Raw genomic sequence first — 21,564 nt, forward strand, 5'->3', positions numbered from 1 at the left:
GCTGCGCTCTCCTCCATTGTTTGGAAAATACAGTACACTTTGGGCTTTTTTTTTTTGCGCGCCAGAGCTGAGTGCACTTGGGCTCCTGGTGGAAGAGGAATCAGATGTTCCTGGTGCTCCAGGTCTGGCTTCCCTCGGACTCTTTGGATCTGTGTGGGCCGGAGAGGAAGAGTGGGCTGGGGGGGAGGGGGGGCAGAGTGCAGACCAGGTGAGAGCTCTGTCTGCTTGGGGGGGTAAAGGCTTCACGGTGGTGGCGGTTGTGTTTGATGGTTGTCCGTCGTGGGTCATGCCCTGGGACTTGCGTGCTTCTAGGCAGTTGGAGTTGGAGACCCTCTCCCTTTTTTGCCCCCCTTGTGGGGCAGCATTGATCCTGGTCCCGGGCACCAGTGGCTGCACCGTGAAGAGGGGGAACCATGAACCAGCTGGATGCACCACGGCCACTCAACTGGACCATCAGAAAACTGTGCCACGCAGCCTTCCTGCCATCTGTACGCCTGCTCAAGGTAAAGGAACACAGGGGAAGGGAGAGTGGGGGAAAAAAATGTTACCCATGGAGTTGTATCGTAAAATGTGTCAGGCAGCTCTCCCTCTATTCACTTTACAAAAAAATGAGTGGAACGAGGGGTGAGGATACAAAATGAATGCTGGAAAAGCTGCTGTGCAACATCCCTGGCTTCCTTTGGATTTAAGGCAGGCTCTAACAGGGGACAGAGGGAAGGATGTGCGGTGGTAAGTGTGGCAAAACTGCCTTAGCATAACACCAAGCTCTGGAAGTATGGGGATGCGCAAAGAGGGGGGGATGGAAATGGAGATGGGAAAAGCTGGAGCACGATGTTAGAGAGGAGCACAGAGCGTGAGACAGAAGCTGTGACAAAGAAAGTGTGTTGCAAGAGAACAAGGTTGGATTTATAAATGGTTGAGAGCATGGGGCGAAGGGTTGGGAAAGGGACAAGATATGGGAATAAAATCTGAGGGGGGACAGTGAATAAAAGGGGTCCAGGGTGGGAAATAGCAGGAGGGTTGCACATAGGGTGAAGGTGAAGAGACCAAGTAGAGGGGATGTGAGAGAGAAAAATGTAGATGGTGAATGGGAGAGGCAGAATATAAACCAAGAGAGGCTTTGTAGGGATGGGTGAGCAGGAATGTGGAATTGGAGCTGACAGACATGGACTGAGTAGATTTAGGAAGGAAGTGAATGTGCAAAATCAAATTCCAGCAGACAGGTGAATCCAACAATGCAGCTCACTGTGATGCTGTGTTGTTGTTCAGTATTCTGTTGGAATTTGACAGGTGTAAACCAGTCCTTATCACCTGAGCAGAGATGTGTTATATAAGGTGTGTGTGAGCCTGCATTTGTGTGTTGTATGTCCTGTTAGGTGCATCATTTATAGGGCTTGTTTAGAGACATGTGTAGCCTCATCTTTATTCAGTCACGTGATCTCAAAGCCAAATTACAGGGGCTGTTTAAGGAGTGCTATTGTGGGAGGTCTTAAATGCTTCTTCTCCACTCTCCTTCGATCTGATTTATTAAAGTGTCTCACAGAACTGATGCTGGGGTGTCAAAGCACACACAAGTGCCCGGGGCTCACGTGTGTGTAGCGTGATTAATGAAGGTAATCCTTGATTGAATGTGCATAGGCTCTGTTTCAGTGCGAGGGTCTTCTTTTTATGCCATTTTACACAATGATATAGTATAAGTGATGTCTCTAAACGTGTGTGTGTGTGTGGCACCAGTGGACATTTGTGAATACTAGGTGGTTTTATTCCCAGGAATACACATTTGTCTATTGCTGGCGCCACACAAGAGGATAATTGGGCGAATGTATTTCTTATTCAGGGCTGATCTGCTCACATTATCCTTCAGTATGAGGGGATAAAAGACATAATGTTAATGTTATCAACTGGATATTGAATACTGAGCAGGAACCTGGAAAAGCCTACCTTCATGACTCCAACTGGATGCTGTGTAGTTGTGTTAATTAGTCTCCTGAGCTCCGAAAACACAAATACACTTGAGTATTACAATATTTTTGCTACTGTCTCATTCAAAAACCCATATACTGCAACGTTGGATGCTACATAGTGAATAATTGATTAAAAATTCAATATATTGACGTGCTTACGGTGTTGCAATACATCACAATATATTTAATTGTCACACCTGTATCTTGATGAATGTTGTACTAGGTGACTGAGCAAATACACAGCGTTACGAGCCAAGTGGACACTGGAAAAGAAGAACCGAGGCTTGTTGAAATATTACAACAGTATGACTTTTTTGCATAGCACACAAGTCCAACCTTTTGTCGACAACATAATGTGGTTGTGCGTCTTGACTGAATCATCTAAGGGTGCTTTCTCACAAATGTGATATCAAAAATCTGTCTGTGGATTTGAAAGTCCTCTAGTGTGCGCCACGCCAATCACCCTCAAAACTTCAAATGAACTTAAACAAATGTTACTACAATGATTGATATATCCACCTCGTTAAGCAAGCCTCTCATAGAGCGTGTCATGGAGTAAGCCATTTTGAATTTAGTGTATTTTCACTGACTAAGGGGTTCCCTCTGCGGGACTACTCTAAAATAATTTGGATTTGGATTAAGGACTCCCTGCTGTAAAACAGAAAAGTTCCCATCCCAAATACTTAAAAAAAGTTTCCAGGGAGAGCTTATGAAGCAGCTCCAGAATACACACCATCATTACCAAAGTGTTGTCTTCGCAGTTTGGCTCGGGGAACGCTTGTTCAAGTGAAATACAAACAATGCCCTTTCATTAAGGGTGAACGAAGAAACCTGTAACCATTGTTGTGTCAGCACTCTGTGAAGCCTGAAACTGTGCTAACTATGTGTTTCCTCTCATGGAGACGCCAGGCTATCAGTGTGAAAATTAACAGACCTGTCATCATTGTGGGTAATTTCTGCACGACAAGCACTTTCCTCCCATGTCCCTTTAGCTTATCACCAGATCGCTGCCGCCGACTGCGCGCTTACGCTCGTGTGTGCCCCGGAGTTAGGCAACAATTTATAGGCGTTCAGTGATGTTTTGTGTCTTTGTTCGGCAGGAAAATATGTCAGACAGATTGTGTGTGTGTGTGTGTGTGTGTGTTTGTGCGTGGGTGTGTGCAAAAAATGGTTTTCTATGTTTGAGTATGGGCATTTATTATGCCGCGCTACAGGCACTGTTGCAGAAAATAGGTACCTTTCAAACGGCTTGAAGCTTGCAGACAAGAGAGGAGATAAAGTTGCAAAAAGTACATTCACTAAAAAGCTTTTATAATGCATTAAATTGACGTTGCAAAACACACCAAGAAATGTTACTGTACACATCAGCACTACCACCAATTGTGTCTCCTACCATGTTCTGCTTTCTAATCTCAAGCACACACAACGTAAACCAGTGTATCTCTGTTGAATCAATGCAGTTAATCAAAAACCTATCACCTTCACCATCTTCTTCACCCACCTCTATTATCTTTAAGATAACTACGTGGCGAGCAAACGTGTGCGCGTGTACGTGTGTGTGCGGGAGCACGACCTGAAGCATGCACAGAAATTGATCATTTGAAGATATAATTTTCACCGTGGCTAGGCACAGAAGTTAATAGCATCGATTTTAGAAACCACACTGACGTCTTATCCATTACTGCCGTTGGTAAAAACTGTGTGTGTGTGTGTGTGCGCGCGTGTGTGCGTGTGCGAATGTCCTTGAGCGGTGTACAGTAAGAATGCCTCGGTGAACGGACAAGTTACAAAGGCTAAAATCCCTCTCCCACACAATCCCCCAGAAAATAGAGACATCACTATGTAACACTTCTATCGGCTAGTGCTTCAACACATTGTACGTGATTGGCTGAGGGGCGGGACATCTCTTAGTGGTTGACCAATCACAGCAGAGCCGACCTAGCTAAAGACCTTTTTGAACATTAAAGCATGTAAACATGTCCCAGTACAGGCACTAACATGACCCTGAAAATGTGCATATGAGGGTCCCTTTAAGAAAGATAAAGTGGGAGTGGTGAGCAATAATGTTATTAGTGTATGCCCAAAAACACACAAGTGGACTTCTGTGGGAACCGACTTTAGTCCTAGTGGATTTACGAGTAAAGTTAAATATAAGGACAAATGACTTGTTTTTGTCTGCATGGGCGGTAGCGCTGTTAACTCAGTTTTTGAAATGACCCCCAAATGACAATGAATCCGATTTGTACTGATATAAATGTTCAACAAGTAATTGGATTCATTACAGCAGCTTCCTTTTGACCTTTTAAAATGGCAAGCGATTGTCCAAGTGCCACTCCAAAGAAGGCTGATGCACCTATTAGACAAGGGTCTCTGAACTGGGACACCTAGGAGAGGAAGGGAAAGCTCTCCCAGAGTGTCAATCTGATCCATGTGTTCCCATCCTGTGCGTCTGTCCACTCAGCCACAGAGTCATACCGTTTGTAGTTCTTGGTCCCTTTGTAATCTTGGGCCCTTTTATCGGGTCCTTTACCAAAGAGCTCTCGGCTGGAAATGGTTGACAGTGTGGATTTAATCAAAATGTTTCCAGTGTCAGGGCTTCTGCTGAAATAATTATATTTTTAGCCGAAGCATTGACAGCTGAGGATTTTGTGTAGAACTCAGCGGGATGAAGTGTGAACCAGGGAAATAAAATGGATCCCTCTTTGCGACCTTAAAACGTCTGTCATGTATAAGTATTTAAACGTACATCTCAGTCTTTTCTCCTGCCTTATGTGCCTACATTTAATTATCACACTGCTAAAAAGTTGTCTGAACTAGGTCTTCTCTTCCATTTTCCGGGGGATTTTTCTTACACAACTCCTCTCTGTTTTAGGAAGGTGTTAATGCCTCTGCAGTGCTGTGCAGGAACGTGTAAAGAAAATGCTGCATACAGTGAACACAGTAATAATCCTCTCTTCATGAAGTCGTCTAGTTTCTGCTTTCCTTCTGTCTGTCTTCCTGTCTTTCTTTCAGTAATCCTTTGCCTTTTAGCCTTTCTGTTATTGATACCCTGTCCTTTCCCCCATTGCTTTTGATAATCATAAGGCATAGATAACACTCCATCTTATTCAAAAACCATTGAGGAGACGGGATGTTGCTGCTAAGGAAATAATAACATATCTCCTTAATGCCAAAAATAAAAATCTGTTACATAAAATCACAAACTGTTGCAGTGTTGGCAAGTTAGGCTGCGAGGGGAGGATAAGCACGGGAGTTCATCTTACACAGCAATCAAGACATAATGATATAAAAACTGCCTGTTCTCTTAATGTGAATTATAACACCTATAATAACCAGGAGGAGCAAACTACAACCGGTCACCCATAGGTGGCACCACCCATATACCTTACTGTACAGAGTAGGCTCTACTAAACTAACAGAAAAAGCTTTGCCAGATAGAGTTTGATTTGAGTGGGTCCCTTGTTCCCGTACATGTCTATCTATAAGTGTATCTTTATCAAATCTGATCTGTTCTTTCTCTCTGTCTGATCTTTATGAGAGAGTGGGGGTTGGGTATTACAGATGTTGCATGATGCATGCAGCTCAGCCTATCTTGACTGACTTAAGAGTGTGAAACATTCCTATGCTTTCATCCCTGCGTTGATAACAAGTGATTGATATGCAGAAAATGTGCTACTGTTTTGAACTGATACTAGGATGTGATGTCATGTGTTGGAGCTGCTACAGTGTCGCTCAGAGTGCGCTTTGTATTACACTCCTATGTTGTGCATCATTTTTGAGAAATGATCAGCAGGGATTCTTGTAATTACCAAGTTCTCAGAAACCTTTGATTATCTGATTATGTTTGCCATATTGCACAACAATAACACTTATAATACGCATGTTTAATACTGTAAGGACCTTGTGTGCATTTAGATTTTGAGTTTATTTGAGCATGGAAAGAGCAAATCCCACAAACTACACATGATCGGTTACTTTTATTCTGTTGTGAGGATAATAAAAGGCACTATACTATATGTAGTCCGCGGACATTGACTTAAAAGCGTTGTTAAAATACATTCCACTAACATTACAAGAAACAAAGATCACATATAAGCCACAAATAAAACAATTAAGTACGTTATGACTTAGGCATGTGTACAGTTCAAGCACACATACAACTAGCTGCTTCTCCTTCTGGCTTTCACAGAGAACAGGCTGACCGTCCCATATCCCCCCAAATCCTCACACCCTCTCCGTCTCTTTCTTGCACATTTACCGACACATCCTAAGGTGTGGAAAACAAATGCTACTTGAGTGATAAATGAAACTGGACATGACACACACGACTAGGGGAGGGTCCTTTTTTCTTTCCTTAAATTCACAGGACGTTACAAGGCTTGCTGGTTTAGTCTCAATTAACCAGCAAATACCACGTTTATGACATCGAAATGCACACATTATCTCAGTAATGAGCCAAAACGAGAAAATAAGCTGCCAATTAACACCTCATTCCTTCCGTTCAGGCACACAAAGACTTTATATTTCTTATTTGTCATGCTGCCACTAAACACCATGGGAAGTGAGACATGCTGTTTTTCAAATGTGTCTTCTATGATTTCTAAAATATCTGGATGTTTAAACAAGCGACCAGGTCGCTGAAACAGTGTGTCATCATGCTGTTTGCGCCCTTTGTTTCCCATTGTTTTTGTCCTAAATTAATACAACAGATTGTACAGAATTGACTCTACCTACCTACCGGCACAGCTGCTGAATCATTTATGAGAAGCGAGGCTGAAAGGACCTGCAGTTTTAGAATAAATGTGAAGATCGGGGAACCACTTTTAGCTTTCACTGTGGACATTTCTCACATATAGTGGTATAAGATCAGTGACACACACACACACACACACACACACACACACACACACACACACACACACACACACACACACACACACACACATACAGAAATGGAAAATCTCAATCCACCCACATATTCCACCTTGTAGCAGCATACATGACATTTACAGTAGAGTTATGGACTCTCTGTGTTGACCTTTGACCTGAGAACTGTCAAAGAAAATGATATGCAGGTGATGGAGGGCAATTTAAACATGTCCAAGGACAGCCATGAATCCTCCCGAAGCGCTTTATGAGCATTATATAGCGGTGTAATAAGTGTGTCACGGGTATTGGGATCATTTATAGTGTGCATCTGTGTGTTTGTAGCTTGGGTTGTTTGTATGCGCAGGCAGTTTGTAGCTGTTGGATTATATTTCCATCTTTATGCCAATGCATGTGTCTTTAAACCCACATGATTCATTTGGGTTGAGTACTGCATTTTCCTTTTTCCTCAGCATTCAGATATAGTTTGTGAAAACATGAAGAATTTCAGACCCACATTAATGAAAACACGGCAATGTTTCTATCTGTGAGAATTTGTATTCAGTGAAGGTAAGTAGCACATCATGAGGAAACCATTAAAATAATAAAAAGCATAATTAAAAATAGACTTTTATTGCTTTCTTGCCAAGAGTTACATAACAGGATCAATCCTACTCAATTCTGTCAGTTCAATATCGAGCTGGAGTCTTGTGCAGGTTAGCTTAGCTTAGCTTAGCATAAAGACTGGAATTGATAGGAAACAGCTAGCCTGGCTTTGCACAAATGTACATAACGTACCCTGCAATGCATCGATTTTACACTTGGAAGATCCCATTAGGTTGAGTTACTCCTTAAAGCTCCATGTTTTAGTTTTAAGTGTTAGGATTTAGTCTTTAAATCAAAGTAATTACACAAATCAAAGTTCAGACTTGGTGTAGCTGCAGGACCAACGCAGTAAATAATTCAAATGATCAGCTAAGTGATTCTCTAGTGTTGGACTGTGTGTGTGTGTGTGTGTGTGTGTGTGTGTGTGTGTGTGTGTGTGTGTGTGTGTGTGTGTGTGTGTGTGTGTGTGTGTGTGTGTGTGTGTGTGTGTGTGTGTGTGTGTGTGTGTGTGTGTGTGTGTGTGTGTGTGTGTGTGTGTGTCTGTGGTTGTTTAATGTGCATTATGGCGTATTCATATATGCATTGATCCTGGAAAAGTAGCCTCAAACTAATCAATACTGTAGGCAGACAAATAATCAATAAATCCACCAAGCGATGCACTTCCATTTAATCCCCCTAACATTTCATTGGCTACGCTGGTAAGCTAATTAAATGGCATGCTGAGGTGTGAGTGGACAAATGGAGGATAGGACAAGTATTGAAATTGAATCCAAAAATGGGAGGCTCTCTAATAATCTGAAATCTACAGCCATATTGTCTGACGTGTAATCAATGTAGCTGCTCTTGATGTCGAACTGAAGCCAGGAAATCAGCGCTACTTCACTGTGTGAAGAAATGCAGCCAGATTAGGTGACTCAAAATCAGCACCACGGACAGCGACTGCCCAGCATCACGGACTCAAAGGGGATTCATTTAATCTTTTTTATTCACTACAATCAGTGGTATTTATGAGAGCTACAACCAGCAATTATCTCCGTTATCAATCAATCCACCAATCATTTTCCCCGTTTGATTGTTGTGTTTATAAAATGTTTGAAAAAGGATGAAATCGCACCGAACGGTCTCCTCAAACGTTTGGTCGAGACAGAGAAAAGATGCTATTCTCCTTTTTTTTACAACTAAATGTTTAAGTTTTACATAAAAAAGTTAATTTCGTTGGTCAATCAATTCATCAATTTACTAATGATGATAATGTTTAATTGATTATTGAAGTAACAAAAGTCATTATATGGCATAATTTAAAGCAGTGATTTATCATTATTATTATTGCTTTATTCCCAATGTGTAGGTTTATATTTAGTGGTTTGGTTCCATTTTTTCATTCCATTTGTTGTTCTTTAATTACTATTAATTAAATCACTTTTTTATGTATTTTTTTATGTTTGTTAATTTTTGGTGATTAAACCTCTACTCATTCAGTCAAATAAAATCATATATACATTAAAAAAAAGCTATAAAACAGTAACCTTAGTATAAAAATATAATGGCACACCCTTCCTAGAAGTGAGTTCTGACTTTGACTGTCAATAACAGAACGTGTGTGTGTGTGTTGAGGTGTGTGTGACAGTAAATTACAGACTGGACTCTGTACTGACGGACTCTCACCTGTTCAAACCTCAGAACGGCTCCTGGCACCCCAATTGATGCGTAGGCACGCCCGTCTGTCTGAGCATGTGGTAGTCTGTGAATAATTGATACGGCCTTGGTGTGTGTGTGTGTGTGTGTGTGTGTGTGTGTGTGTGTGTGTGTGTGTGTGTGTGTGTGTGTGTGTGTGTGTGTGTGTGTGTGTGTGTGTGTGTGTGTGTGTGTGTGTGTGTGTGTGTGTGTGTGTGTGTGTGTGTGTGTGTGTGTGTGTGTGTGTGTGTGTGTGTGTGTGTGTGTGTGTGTGTGTGTGTGTGTGTGTGTGTGTGTGTGTGTGTGTGTGTGTGTGTGTGTGTGTGTGTGTGTGTGTGTGTGTGTGTGTGTGTGTGTGCGTGTGTGTGTAAGCCTGAGGTATGATATAACTTCTCCAGATTCCAACGTTTTCTGAAAGCCATGCTAGCTTCCTGTTGACTGCGTGCGTCAGCCTGTTTGATGACCCAGTTCAACGCCCCAAAAACTTGTCAGGGAACTTTTTATTTGTCACGCCCGACCTGCCTGCTTCGTTAAATTGAGGTGCTGTTTATCTTGAAAGGAGAATATTGAAGAGTGTTTTTTACTCTTTGCATATTGCTGATTTAATATTTTCCTCCTCCCTGGAGGAGATCAGATGTGTGGAGCTGCACGCAGTGGAATCTGTTGTATAATCACTTACTGCACTCTGGCTCTTATCATTGTAAGAGATCAAATAAAAACAAAGTGTTTTTTATTCGTTTTTAATGCCTTCATTTTCGGGGTTGCCTGCAGATATGGATGTTTCTCTCTCACGGTTTTGTAGAGTATGCATTTATCATTGTTAAGGTTTTTATTGAATTCCTAAAATACAATGAAAAAGTTTCTTTGCAATAACATGCGAGTGAGTTCGTGTTTGGTGCTGATGTATTCTCCTTTAAAAGATCTCACACCTTTTCCTTTGTGTTGGAAGCCGATGCTGCATTGTCACAGCCAAACGAAGAGGAGTGAATTAAATATATTTTATAATAACTGAGTTGAAAGAGAAAAGGACTCTTTGTGACAGGAAGAGTCCTTTAACAAAACGCTTTGATCAGAGAGAGCGTTGAAACTGAGCGCTCTCTCTGTGCCGCGCCTGCCTTTAGTCTCATTTCATCATCTCTCCATCCGTACCTTTGTGCCTGTCCTTTCAATATTTCTCTCCCTGCTTTGGCACCTGTGACTATCAATAGCACTTACCCTTTTCAACTCTGACCTTTTTTCTCAGTATTGATCAGGAAAACGGCACTCTGCACACAACACCATCATAATAAAATATCATATTTATAGGAATAGTTTGACTTCTTAGAAAATACATTTGATAATGTCACTCAAATGTCTGTCCGTAAAGACATGAACAAAGCAAGAGCCAGATGTTTAGCTTAGCATCACAATTTGAGGTGTTTGCTAGTAATCTGAAGTAGATGACAGCGATTGTCCAATCCAGTTTCAGCACGAACATCCCCTGGAAATGAGCCGAGCGCCTAAGTACACTTTAGTGAATGAACTGGACTGCCTTTTTTATGTAGCGCTTTATCCAGTCTTTACGACTCCTCAAAGCGCTCTTGCATATTCAGTATAAGTCATCATTCACACCCATTTAAAAAGAGGCAGAGGCTACTAATGCAAGGTACCTGCCTCTTAGGGAAGGTAACATCCACACATGTTGTCCATGCCATCGGGAGCAACTTGGGTTTTTTCCCAAGGACACCTTGCATATCATTACATTACATGTCGCTTGTTAGACGCTTTTATCCAAAGCGACTTGCATACATTCGATACTGTGGGCAATCCCCACAGGGGCAATTTGGGGTGAAGTGTCTTGCACAGGGACCCATCGACATGGAGACCGCAGTGCTGATGGAACCAGTGCTCCCATGATCCGAAGATCAGCTCACTAATGCACTGGGCCACAGCCTTCCTATGTTGACGGCGATGGTTGCGCTACCATAGGGCCGTAGTCGCCTAACAGTGGTACTAGAACTTCTGTGTGCTCTGACACCATTGGGCCCCAAAACACGTTTTCTCTTTGACTTAAGTTGGGAAATAGATATCTGTAACTCAGTGGATGTTTTTATTAGATTTATAATAAAGCAACGTACCAAGACATAGACTTGAACAGGCCTTGATCCGCCCTTATACCTTATTTATTGGATGTTTGTTCTTGTCTAACACATTGAAAGCGGGCAAAGAGCAAAATCGACGTCACAATGTTCCTACAGATGGAGAGGTCAATGGTCTTGTGTTTATCTAACACACTCTCAAACAAACCCACACACTTTTTAAGCTCAATACCCTAATGATCCCCTCTTACACTACATTCACTGCTTCATTTAAGGCCATAGCAAGAATGGCCATCAATAAATAGAAATATGGAAACGTTTCAACCCTTCAAAACTTCTTTTAGGAATGAGAGCATGTTCACTCTGCTCTGTTCATCTTTATTATGCATGCTCAGGAATTTATGTTTCCACATTTTCAAGTTTTCCTCCATCCCTTCCGCCGTCTCTGTACAGAAATGGATCTCTCTACTCCCCTCAGTTGTTCGCTCTTTGTCAACATCTGTCTCTCACTCCGTTTCCAGCTCCCACTGTTGGCTGCGGCTCATACAGGGTATTGTTGCACTGTCACTGATCTCATTCAGGTCATTAACTGTGAGTGCTGCTATCCTGAATCATGCATGGGCAGCTTTAGCTCCCCCACTTGCCTCCTCTAAAATGCTTCCATGTCCTTTCACTCACAGCACAGAGACACAGAAGACCCCCAAAATAAATATCAAACATTCAGCCAAATACCAGGCACACATACATCACAGAGAGATATGTTTTTTTATACATTTTATATATATAGATGTGTGTGTGTGGGGGTGATAAGCCTGCTTCCTCTCTGGCTTGGAGTTGTAATGACACTTTTAATAGAAATGAATTCCCTTGCCTGCAAAATGGATAAGTAGTCAGTTCCCAGGAGGCATCTGAGTTTCTTCCTCAGCTGAAATGAAACCGGCATGTGAGCGCACTACTCTCTCACACACACACACACACACACACACACACACACACACACACACACACACACACACACACACACACACACACACACACACACACACACACACACACACACACACACACACACACACACACTTACATGCATGTGCTCTATGAAGAACATGAAGGGTCTTTGAAGATCAGCTGTTACATTAAGCTTCAATTTTTAAATCTGGCACAAAAAAAAGCGTGGACTCCTATGAGTCGCTCCTCACAGGAATTAGCATAATGAATGAAAATTCTCTTCCACTGCTGTTCCCTTTCCCATCTTTCCTCTCCTGCATTTCCAGGCTTCTGTCTCTTTTACTCCCTATAACTCCTCCCGGCTTCCCACCATCCATCCAATCTCCATCACACAGCTGTAGGACAGCACCCCGGGGAGCTGTTGCCTACCAGCTGAAGTCATTGTGTATGCATTATTCCACCTCTGTTTCAGCAGGAATGTAGTCACAATGCATGGGCAGGAACAATTTAAGCTCTGGAAATTCATGGTATAGAGGTTAAAAAAAGGAAATGAGTGAGTGTAGCCTTGTAACAATGTGTAAATGTGCATTGAATTGTGTGTTTGTACGAGTGTGTGTCTGTTTCAAGGGTTTAAAATGTTGAAGCGTTGAGTATTTGAGAGACTTTGTATTGAGATGGGTGCATATGTGTGTGTTAGTGTGTGTGTGGCTGTAAATTGGATATTGGGGCATGGCTAAAATGAAAGTGAACAGCATTGGCCACACAGGGCTATTTCTGTCCTTCAATCCATCTCTCAGTCTTTCTCACGCTCTCCTAGTTCCTCTCTCCCTCCGTCTTTCCTTTTCTCCACGTGTGTAATATATCTGATATAACACAAACCAGTCCCCACCTCCCAATATCCCATCTCTTATAGTCCAGTCACACTTCAATTTCACACTTGTGGGTGCATCCGTTTTACCCATAAGGGATAATATGTCATTTTACAGTTTAGAGGTTATTACAGCTTGCTGTACTTTGGCTCCCAACAGCCAGTCTAAAATTACACCTGCAATCCCCTCATAAATCATCTCCACACACAGCCTTTAAAATGCTTCATCCAATAGTCAGTCTTCGTCATAATATGTATTGCATAATATTGAGTTCTGTAGGCTTTTGTTTTTAGGAGTAAGATCTAGCCCTGTTGTTAAACCCCTGAAGACAAGTCACTCCCTGCAATGGTTATGCAAGATTTCCATCCACTGCTTTTCATCTTTTCCTCCCCCAGTTTTAAAGTAGAAAGCTCAACCACGGTACATTATTGTGTCTATAAAAATGTAATTTCTGCCTCGGCTACAGTACGAGATAATTCCCCTCGTAGGTGGAAATGAGTGTCGCTGGCTGACCAGAGTTTTATGGACATGGATCAAATAGTCAGAAGCTGGTGATTTGTAGAAGCTAACTGTATGAAGTGTGGTAACTAAAGGGCAAATGAGTGTTTCACAGAACAGCTTGTTGACATTTCAGCATGACTTTCTGTGAATCATTCCCACATGCACGCAGGAGGCAGAGACACTGTGATACAGATTACGGTTTGCCATTTCTACAAACACTTTTCGTGCAAACGCTTCAACGGCCCAGAACACTATCAGGAGAAACACGATGCACTTTCAATAACGGTGTGAATATGAAAACACAAATGTGCCACATGCAAATGAAGGGGAACATCTTTAACAACTTGACAAAACATGTGCAGGCTGCGTTAACGAAAAGCTACAAATACAAAAGGCTCAAATGCAACGGAAACAGGGACACAAAATGATGCACACAGCTGGGACCGGAGCGCTCGTTGACATTTGAGGATTATAAAGTTGGCCATTTGTCACTCTGGCAGCGTTTGTCTGTTTCATAATTGTACATTTTCTGTGTCAATATTTGAAATGACTAGGTCAGCCACGTCAGCTAGTTAGCTTACAGACGATCTGCAGTAACGTCCCATCCAAATGGACCATCATTTTTAAAACACGTTTTTTTTACTGTAAGTGTTTTTGACTGCTTTTGTGTCGGCCACCATACTCATCTGTGACCCAAACATCCATTTGTTAACCTTTACATTTATTTTTGAAGACACACACGCTGCTTCTGTGTGTTCTTCGACACTTTGCGCAGCTTATACTATACACTCAGTACATATGTTCTAACAGTGTGCCTCGGGCTGCAGCGTGCAGCAGAAGTGGCAGAAGATCAAGAGGATTATACACTCTGTGAGGACAACCCGAGACTTAGACAGCGCTGCTCTCTTTTTCCCGCTTTTCAGCCTGATCCCGAAAGGCAGGAGGAAAGTAGGGATGCATCAATTCCCCGAAGAGGGACAGAGAGAGAGATGGAGGAATGAAGGAAGAAAAGGGAAACGCATTTTAAGTGAGGAGAAATGAATTAATGAGCACAGGGAGAGAGGAAGAGAAAATAGGATGCAGAAAGTGTGTGTAATGATGAATGTTTGCCCGGTGCGCTGCGGGAGTTTTGGCAGGTTTTCTGCTACTGAGCATCAGCTCCAGGGCTGCCAGCAACCTTATGTAATGACGCTTTATCCCCCGTCACTCTGAGGGTGAGAGGTACAGCGGCACGTTGCCTTCCTCCTGTAAGAGGAACCGAGAGCAGAAAGGGGGCTTGATTACTCAGCTCCTTTTTTTTTATTACTCTTTGTAGATCACATCTTTAGCTGTGACTCAATCGATTGTGTTAAAATGAGTTTAATTAAAAGGAAAACCGAAATCGTGTTTAAATGTCACATTGGTCTTGTGCGTTGGACTTAAAAGGTCGCTTCAGTTTCACTTTCAAACGGGTCGGTTGCTGAATCATTAAAATGCTAATGAGTGGGAAAGCAGCGACTCCTGGGAGTTACAGCAGATTAGATATGGAATTACACTTTTCATATATTTTATCAAGTAATTGGGTGTCCTTGACTCCCACTTAGAGAGTCAAATGACCCTCCTCACAGCCTTTACAGCCACCAAGAGCACCCAAATAATTCATGTGAAATCTTCTATTTATTATTTGGAACTTTCCATTAAAAGCATTCAGTGTTAATAAGAGACAAAGATTCAAGCTGTTGTAAACGTAGTTGGTGAAGGATCTTGATCCAAGCTGACAAAATCCATTTACTGTACTAATTAACTATAAATCTAATAAGACCTCGACTTGTGTTCAGTGCAAAAAAAAGCACCAAGCAGTTCGAGATGACAGCGTTACGTACCCAGATTGTGTACAGCAACGACTGAATGGCGTATCATCTCCAAATTTCTGCATGCTCCGTCTTCGAAGCTGCTGTTATTTTTTCATCCTCTTTGTTTCTGTAGAAGCAGGATCACCACAAGGTCACAGGTTCAGGGTCAGAAGGACAGGGACACGCTGCATGCCTGAGTGAGGTTGAGTTGAAACAGAATACACAACCCTAGTGTGAGCAGTTGATCAGCAGAGGTTGAGTGTACCTCAGCAGTGTGTATCACATGTGTAAAGCCTGCTGGTGGTCTATTTGCCATCCCATAAGACATTTCTCTTACGCTTTTATCTTGGGCTATTCATTGCCCCATGAGACCATATCCATATTGCATGTTTTCATGAAATCGTCAAATGTACTAGCTGTGCTGCGGCACCAGTCCTTAAGTGTTTTAGATATGTGTGTGTTTGTGAGTGTGTGTCTGGTAAAGAGGGTCATGTTCTTCACAGTAGCTGCTGCCAAGGAAAGGCAGACAAAGAGAGCCCAGACCACAGAGAGGTTGTAAATGAGACAAGCTATTTGGGGAAGCCTCACTCTCCACAGCTCTGCGCCACAGGTGAGGAGAGAAACACGTATGAGTCATTTTCACGGGCCGACGGCAGCCTATGGGTACGCATCAGGATGCAAAGGATGCCTCCACCGGGACACGTGCTACATTAATACATGTAAGTGTGTGGTAGTGTACCAGAAAGTAAGAAATGTGTGCAATGGTGGACACACAATCCATCCCTTATTTGCATGTTTGTACGCTGGCATTTCCCCCTGTGGAATTGAATAGATTGATAGAACGGGGCAGGCTTGCGGTGGGGGAATAAGGGGAAGAAAAGCAATTAAATTGGTAGTCAAATGTAGCGGTGCAGCAGAGATTCGGATGGAGTCGGTCCCCGGCTTAATTACACTTAGCCCTCAGCGCGAGATGGGTCACTACGACACATCACAGGAGAGGGGACCATGTGGTTAGGGTCCATCGTGATGTACGATCGTCCATCTGAAATTGGAAGGATGACGATCAGGATTAAAAATAGTTGCTGTAATGAATAGAATGAGGCTTAAAAACACACTGAGATGCTGACTGACAGAAATGAGGAGGAACAGCTGGCTGAAAGAGGAGCATGCTCACTATGAATATGTTATTTCTCCTTAAAGGTCCCCTATTATGCAAAATGCACTTTTTAATGTCTAAATAAATAAATATGTGTCCCCGGTGTGTAAGGACACTTACAAAGCGTCAGAAAATAAAACCCTATCTCTTTTCCTCCTTACCCACATCTCTAAAAACAAGGTGTGATGTCCTGAGAGGACTGGGATCTTCAGCTGGAGGTGTGGGTGAGATGAACAAAAGACAGCAGGCAGCGATTTCCAACCTAATTCAGTGTGTTTTTGTGTTCTTACGGTCTTAACAAACTCAAATAGTCACTTGTAAACAAAACAGAAGGATTAAACTAACTAAATACTTTTGGTAACTACAATAGAAATTAAATAACACCACTTCTTCAAAGTCTGCAACTCAACCATGGACACTGTTTCCCTCCCCCCTTTGTGTTCTCTCCCAAGAGCAATCAGCGCAACCAACTTCAGTTAGACGGCAGCCATTTTGCCAATGCCCCACTGATTATGGGAATTGTAGTTCTTGCTGCATCCACCGAGAGGGAATGTATCTGCCCACTACGATGCACCCTCTCATGACATCACGGAGGGTACAAACGAGCTGATCCAGATTTGCTTCGGTTAGGACGAAATGTGGGCTGGCTTTGCAATATACCGTTTTGGAAGTAATATGGTCTGCGTTTTCATTAGCAAGCATCGCCAACACGCAGAGCTTACGCTGTACTGGAGAGAATATGTGTAAAGAAGCTGGATATAAAAGTTGCTGTCCTTGTGGTAAACCCCGCGAGAGAGAAACGCTCCCTGTTTCAGAAATAATGCTTGATGTGGTTTGGAACATAATATGGCGTTTAATCACGGCAGTGTTTCGTTTTCTGTCGGTGGAAAACTGTCACAGAGGAGAGAGAGCTGCATGATGCTCCAAAGGGGCGTGGCCAGCACTTCAGGAACAGGGCTGAAATAGAGGAGTATGAAGCATGCTGCAATGGGTGATCTGTTCGGTATTTTGAGCAAAACACTTCACAGACAGGTTTTGTAAAGATAAGGCCCTACAATATGTTGTTTAAATATAGCATGATAGGAAACCTTTAATTCAAGTCACTTCTTTTGCCCTTATCTCATCTTCACACGTGAGAAAGATGTTTGATCAGTGGAAACAGTGTGGAACCGCCTGGATGTGTAAATTGAATACATTCCCCAGACGATGGATATGAGATTTACTCACCTTTATCTGACCAATACCCTTTACAGCTCACTGTATACTGCAGAGAAATGTCAGGGAGAGAGACGCGCTACAGTAAGCAACATGCGCCATGCCGTTTCTCTCTTTTTTTTTCAGGAGAACCAAATGCAAAATCACATGCAGCGCTTATTGGAGCTCGTTGAGTTTTACAATTAATGGAAGCTATGAGGAGTCGCTCATGCATGTAATGTCAACCTAAGCATAGTTGACATACTCCTGTAATGATGATGAATGGCAACGGGGAAAAATAATAGACGGGTTAATAGTGGAAGTTAATGATTCCTTCAAACATGTCCCAGAGATATATACAGCCTTAGTTCATTCTCTCCATCCCGTTCAATTGCCACCACCCACGAGTCCTCCAGTTTCCTCCCATGTTCCTACTTCTTAGTGTTTGTGTTGCAGGAATATGTCTTTGGGCTGACAGCCTGAGAGCAACAGAGCCGGGGAAAAAGAGAGGGAAAGGGAAGCGTTGAGAGCTGGGATGTGATGAGGTGTTTCAACAGTGGAAAGAGAGGGGAATGAATCCTATTCTCAGGGAGAGAGAAAAACGGTGAGAGGTTGAAGACGGGAGTGAATTGCTGAGGGACAATAAGTCAGGAGAAAGGAAGAGCAATTGAAAAAGGTCCAATGTGAAGCAGAGAAAAACTGAAATAGAACAGAGTGTGATTAGAGCGGGAGAGGACACAGGATGTGAGAGGGAGACAGGTCAGGAATAGAGAGTGAGAACCTGATAATGAATGAGGGTGTGAAGAAGAGAGAGGGAAAGACAGAGTTTTTTTTACTCATCCTGATCCTTAGCCAGCTTTTCCCCCCCCTTATCAGGTTAGTCCAGACATGGGGGAAAAAAAACATTTACCCATAATGCCCTGTGGCTATTGCCCATCCTAACCCCGTCCTATCAGCTCAGAGGTCGCCTGCCAGCGCCAGTGGCTCTTCATTTCTGGATTTAGAGAACGGTTTGTGTGCAGCGCTCTGCAGAACACACAAACATGCAAAAACACATATGGCCCAGATTCCAGGTCACATCACACACTCTGTCTGAGTTGGCAAATTTGACAAGCGGCTGGAACAAACGAAGCAAATACATGCATCAACAAAACAACAACATGCAGGCCAGGCATACAGATGATGTCTGTGTCTGTGAGTCCTCACTGTTTCACTGTAATAATAACTCCCTTTAATAGATTTCACGCCAATGCGTCCACAGAGAAGGAATTGGTTGTTTTCATTACGTTTCTACCCAACTGACGCCAATGTGCAATAAATCAGAACAAACTCCAATTCGGGAGCCATTTATGCTTTTTCTGGAAAATATGTCTGAGGACTACATGTTACTTGTTAAACGCTTTTATCCAAAGCGACTTCCATACACTTAGTACTGCGGACAATCCCCACAGGAGCAATTTGGGGTGAAGTGTCTTAACCAAGGACACAACGAACGACTCAAAACTACTCTCCCCTGAACCGAAGATTGGCCTATACCACTGTGCCACAGCCTCCCTCAGATATATGTCCAAGTCACTGAACACAGAGGAAGAGTAACACAGTTTAAAACTTTTATATATTTTTATTTTTATGAAAAACCCCAAAATGGTATTTATTGTTTCTTAAAAATGGACTTTTTATGTATAATTTATTGCTGTTATCTTTGAATGAATGTATTAGTATTAACCCTACTTATATTAATTTAAGTGCTGTCTCGTAAGCTGATGTCCTTGGTAGTTAATTCTCTTATCTTAAGCAGTGATTTTTTTGTACGGTTTGTGTTTTCTTTATTATCTGTGGGTTTGTAGATGTAGAACAATTAAAGAAAGACAAAGTAAAATAGCACAAAATCAAGAATCAAGTACATTTTGTACATTGTGCTGGTTCATTGGTTTCAAATGAGCTAAACGCCTTTAAATACATGTTTATTGGGGGGTTAAAGTGCCATAGTGCAGGCAGAACAGGTGTGTTTTCTGACCTCCAGCAGTCCTAATATTAATGTGGAGCTCTATCCGCCATTTTGGATGTATTCATTGAGCCAAACTTGATTTTGGAAACCTTGTGACTGTTCTCGCCTGAATGGACACTTATGGAAATGGGTACATGTGTAGCAATCAGCCAACAACAGAACTCAGCTGCACTGAGCCACGACCTCCAGCAGTATTGAGTGGAGCTGATGAGCGCACTGCCTTGTGGCACACACAACTTAGTGCCACTACATTTATCACAAGGCTTGTTTGGTGACATGTACTCTACATTGAAATGTCCACACTTACCTTTGTGTGCATTAAGAGACAGGTCAGGCGTGCCGTTTGTGGTTCAGGTCACTTTTGATGGCTGTGTTAGTGTTTGTGTGAGCAGGTGTTTTTACTTCCCTTTGTGTAGATCGATGTAGGTCTTACTCAGTGTGACTCGCACTGATAGGCATCGATGAGGTGCCTGATGAGCTCGTGAAGCCTTCGTCCAATGACTGTGTGATGTCATTTCAACTTCACACAGGTGTGAGAAGTCAACATAACACCCTTTTGAATCCGTCTTCTTCGATGTGAAATTGTCTCAAAACTCCCCGTGGAAATAACGTTAAGATGAGATTCTCCATCTGCAAGTCGCAAAACAAGTTTCAGGCAAAAGTTCAAAATCTCGGCAGATAATAAGAGTTCTGCAGTTTCATTATCTATTGATTTATTCCTTTTTTTACATTTAAATGATGAACTTTAAGGACAGATCTCTGTAGGATACGACTGTTTGTTCTGGGTGACATTGTGTGCGCTTTCCGTGTCCTGTTGCTGTTGTCCATCTGTTGTAAATTAACCTTCCTGTGTCATTCAACCACACATGTTCCCAAGCAGCGAACAGCAGAGTGCATCCTAACATGACAAACAAAATAGTAAAGTTGTTGAGAAATAGAAAAAGATAATAATAATATTCATGCTTAAAGCTTTGCCTAATCCAACAAGACAACAGGGCAAAATGCCAATCGCTTTGGAATAGGGACAAATCACAGGCTTTGATGATTTGATTATTACATGTTTATGCATGGTATACATTAGCATTCATTTCTGAAACAAAGGAGGATTTGACATTTTATAAATTACTGCTTTTAACTTCAGAGGCAATCAGTCAGAAATGTAACAGGTATTACAGCAGTAAGAAATACAGTATAATCCTAATAACTCCTCTCCTATATGTTTAAATTGAACCAATCATGGCTTATCTTCCCTTAACTTTCAGAAATTAGAACAGAGAACGTTTTTTTTTGTTCACGTTGTATTACAGATTGTGTAGATCTTGATGTGAGAGACCTATGTCACGAGTGGGAGTGAAGGTATTATGATGAAAACAAGATGAAAAAGAGACACCTGCTCTCAGTAAAATACATATTTAGATGAGATACGTGATCGGCAGAAAGATTCTTTGTTGATGTATCTCGAATCACGGACGTCCTTACTTTGCACCCAATCATTGGTTTCCTGTTTCCTATGTGATGAGTGAATGCACCGATGTAGCTGGCATTGTGAGCCAGACTACAGAAAATGGGAAAAGTTGTGGATTCATCGGCACTCAGGACGTCCCACAGGCTGACACGCTTTATACCGAAACTAACAAGAGTTTTCTGTTGTCGCCCGGACTAGATAAGGAACGTTAGACTGGATGTAAGAGTGTGTTGAGGGTGAGTGGTGCTATGGAGCTCAGCTGATAAGCAGGTAAACTCTGCTGACATTAAGCTACCACTGCGTGTGTGAGCACTTCAATGAAACCGCTGACCTACAATACAGAGCAGAGATATTTCATGTGCAAACACACTGCCCTATGACACAGACTAGCTGAGGCTCACTG

At 42.3% G+C, this 21,564-nt stretch overlaps 1 protein-coding gene across 1 annotated transcript in view; it reads left to right on the plus strand.

Moving 5' to 3' along the window:
• Window positions 1-276: 276 nt before the first annotated feature.
• Window positions 277-21,564, plus strand: part of trpm3 (transient receptor potential cation channel, subfamily M, member 3) — a 113,441-nt gene continuing 92,153 nt past the window's right edge. Inside the window, 1 exon segment of the mRNA XM_063897667.1 lies at window positions 277-503. Coding sequence (XP_063753737.1) covers window positions 414-503 — 90 coding nt within the window. The 5' untranslated portion in view covers window positions 277-413.

This window comes from Eleginops maclovinus, chromosome 12 (genome assembly GCF_036324505.1).
Source record: "Eleginops maclovinus isolate JMC-PN-2008 ecotype Puerto Natales chromosome 12, JC_Emac_rtc_rv5, whole genome shotgun sequence".
Taxonomy (NCBI): domain Eukaryota; kingdom Metazoa; phylum Chordata; class Actinopteri; order Perciformes; family Eleginopidae; genus Eleginops; species Eleginops maclovinus.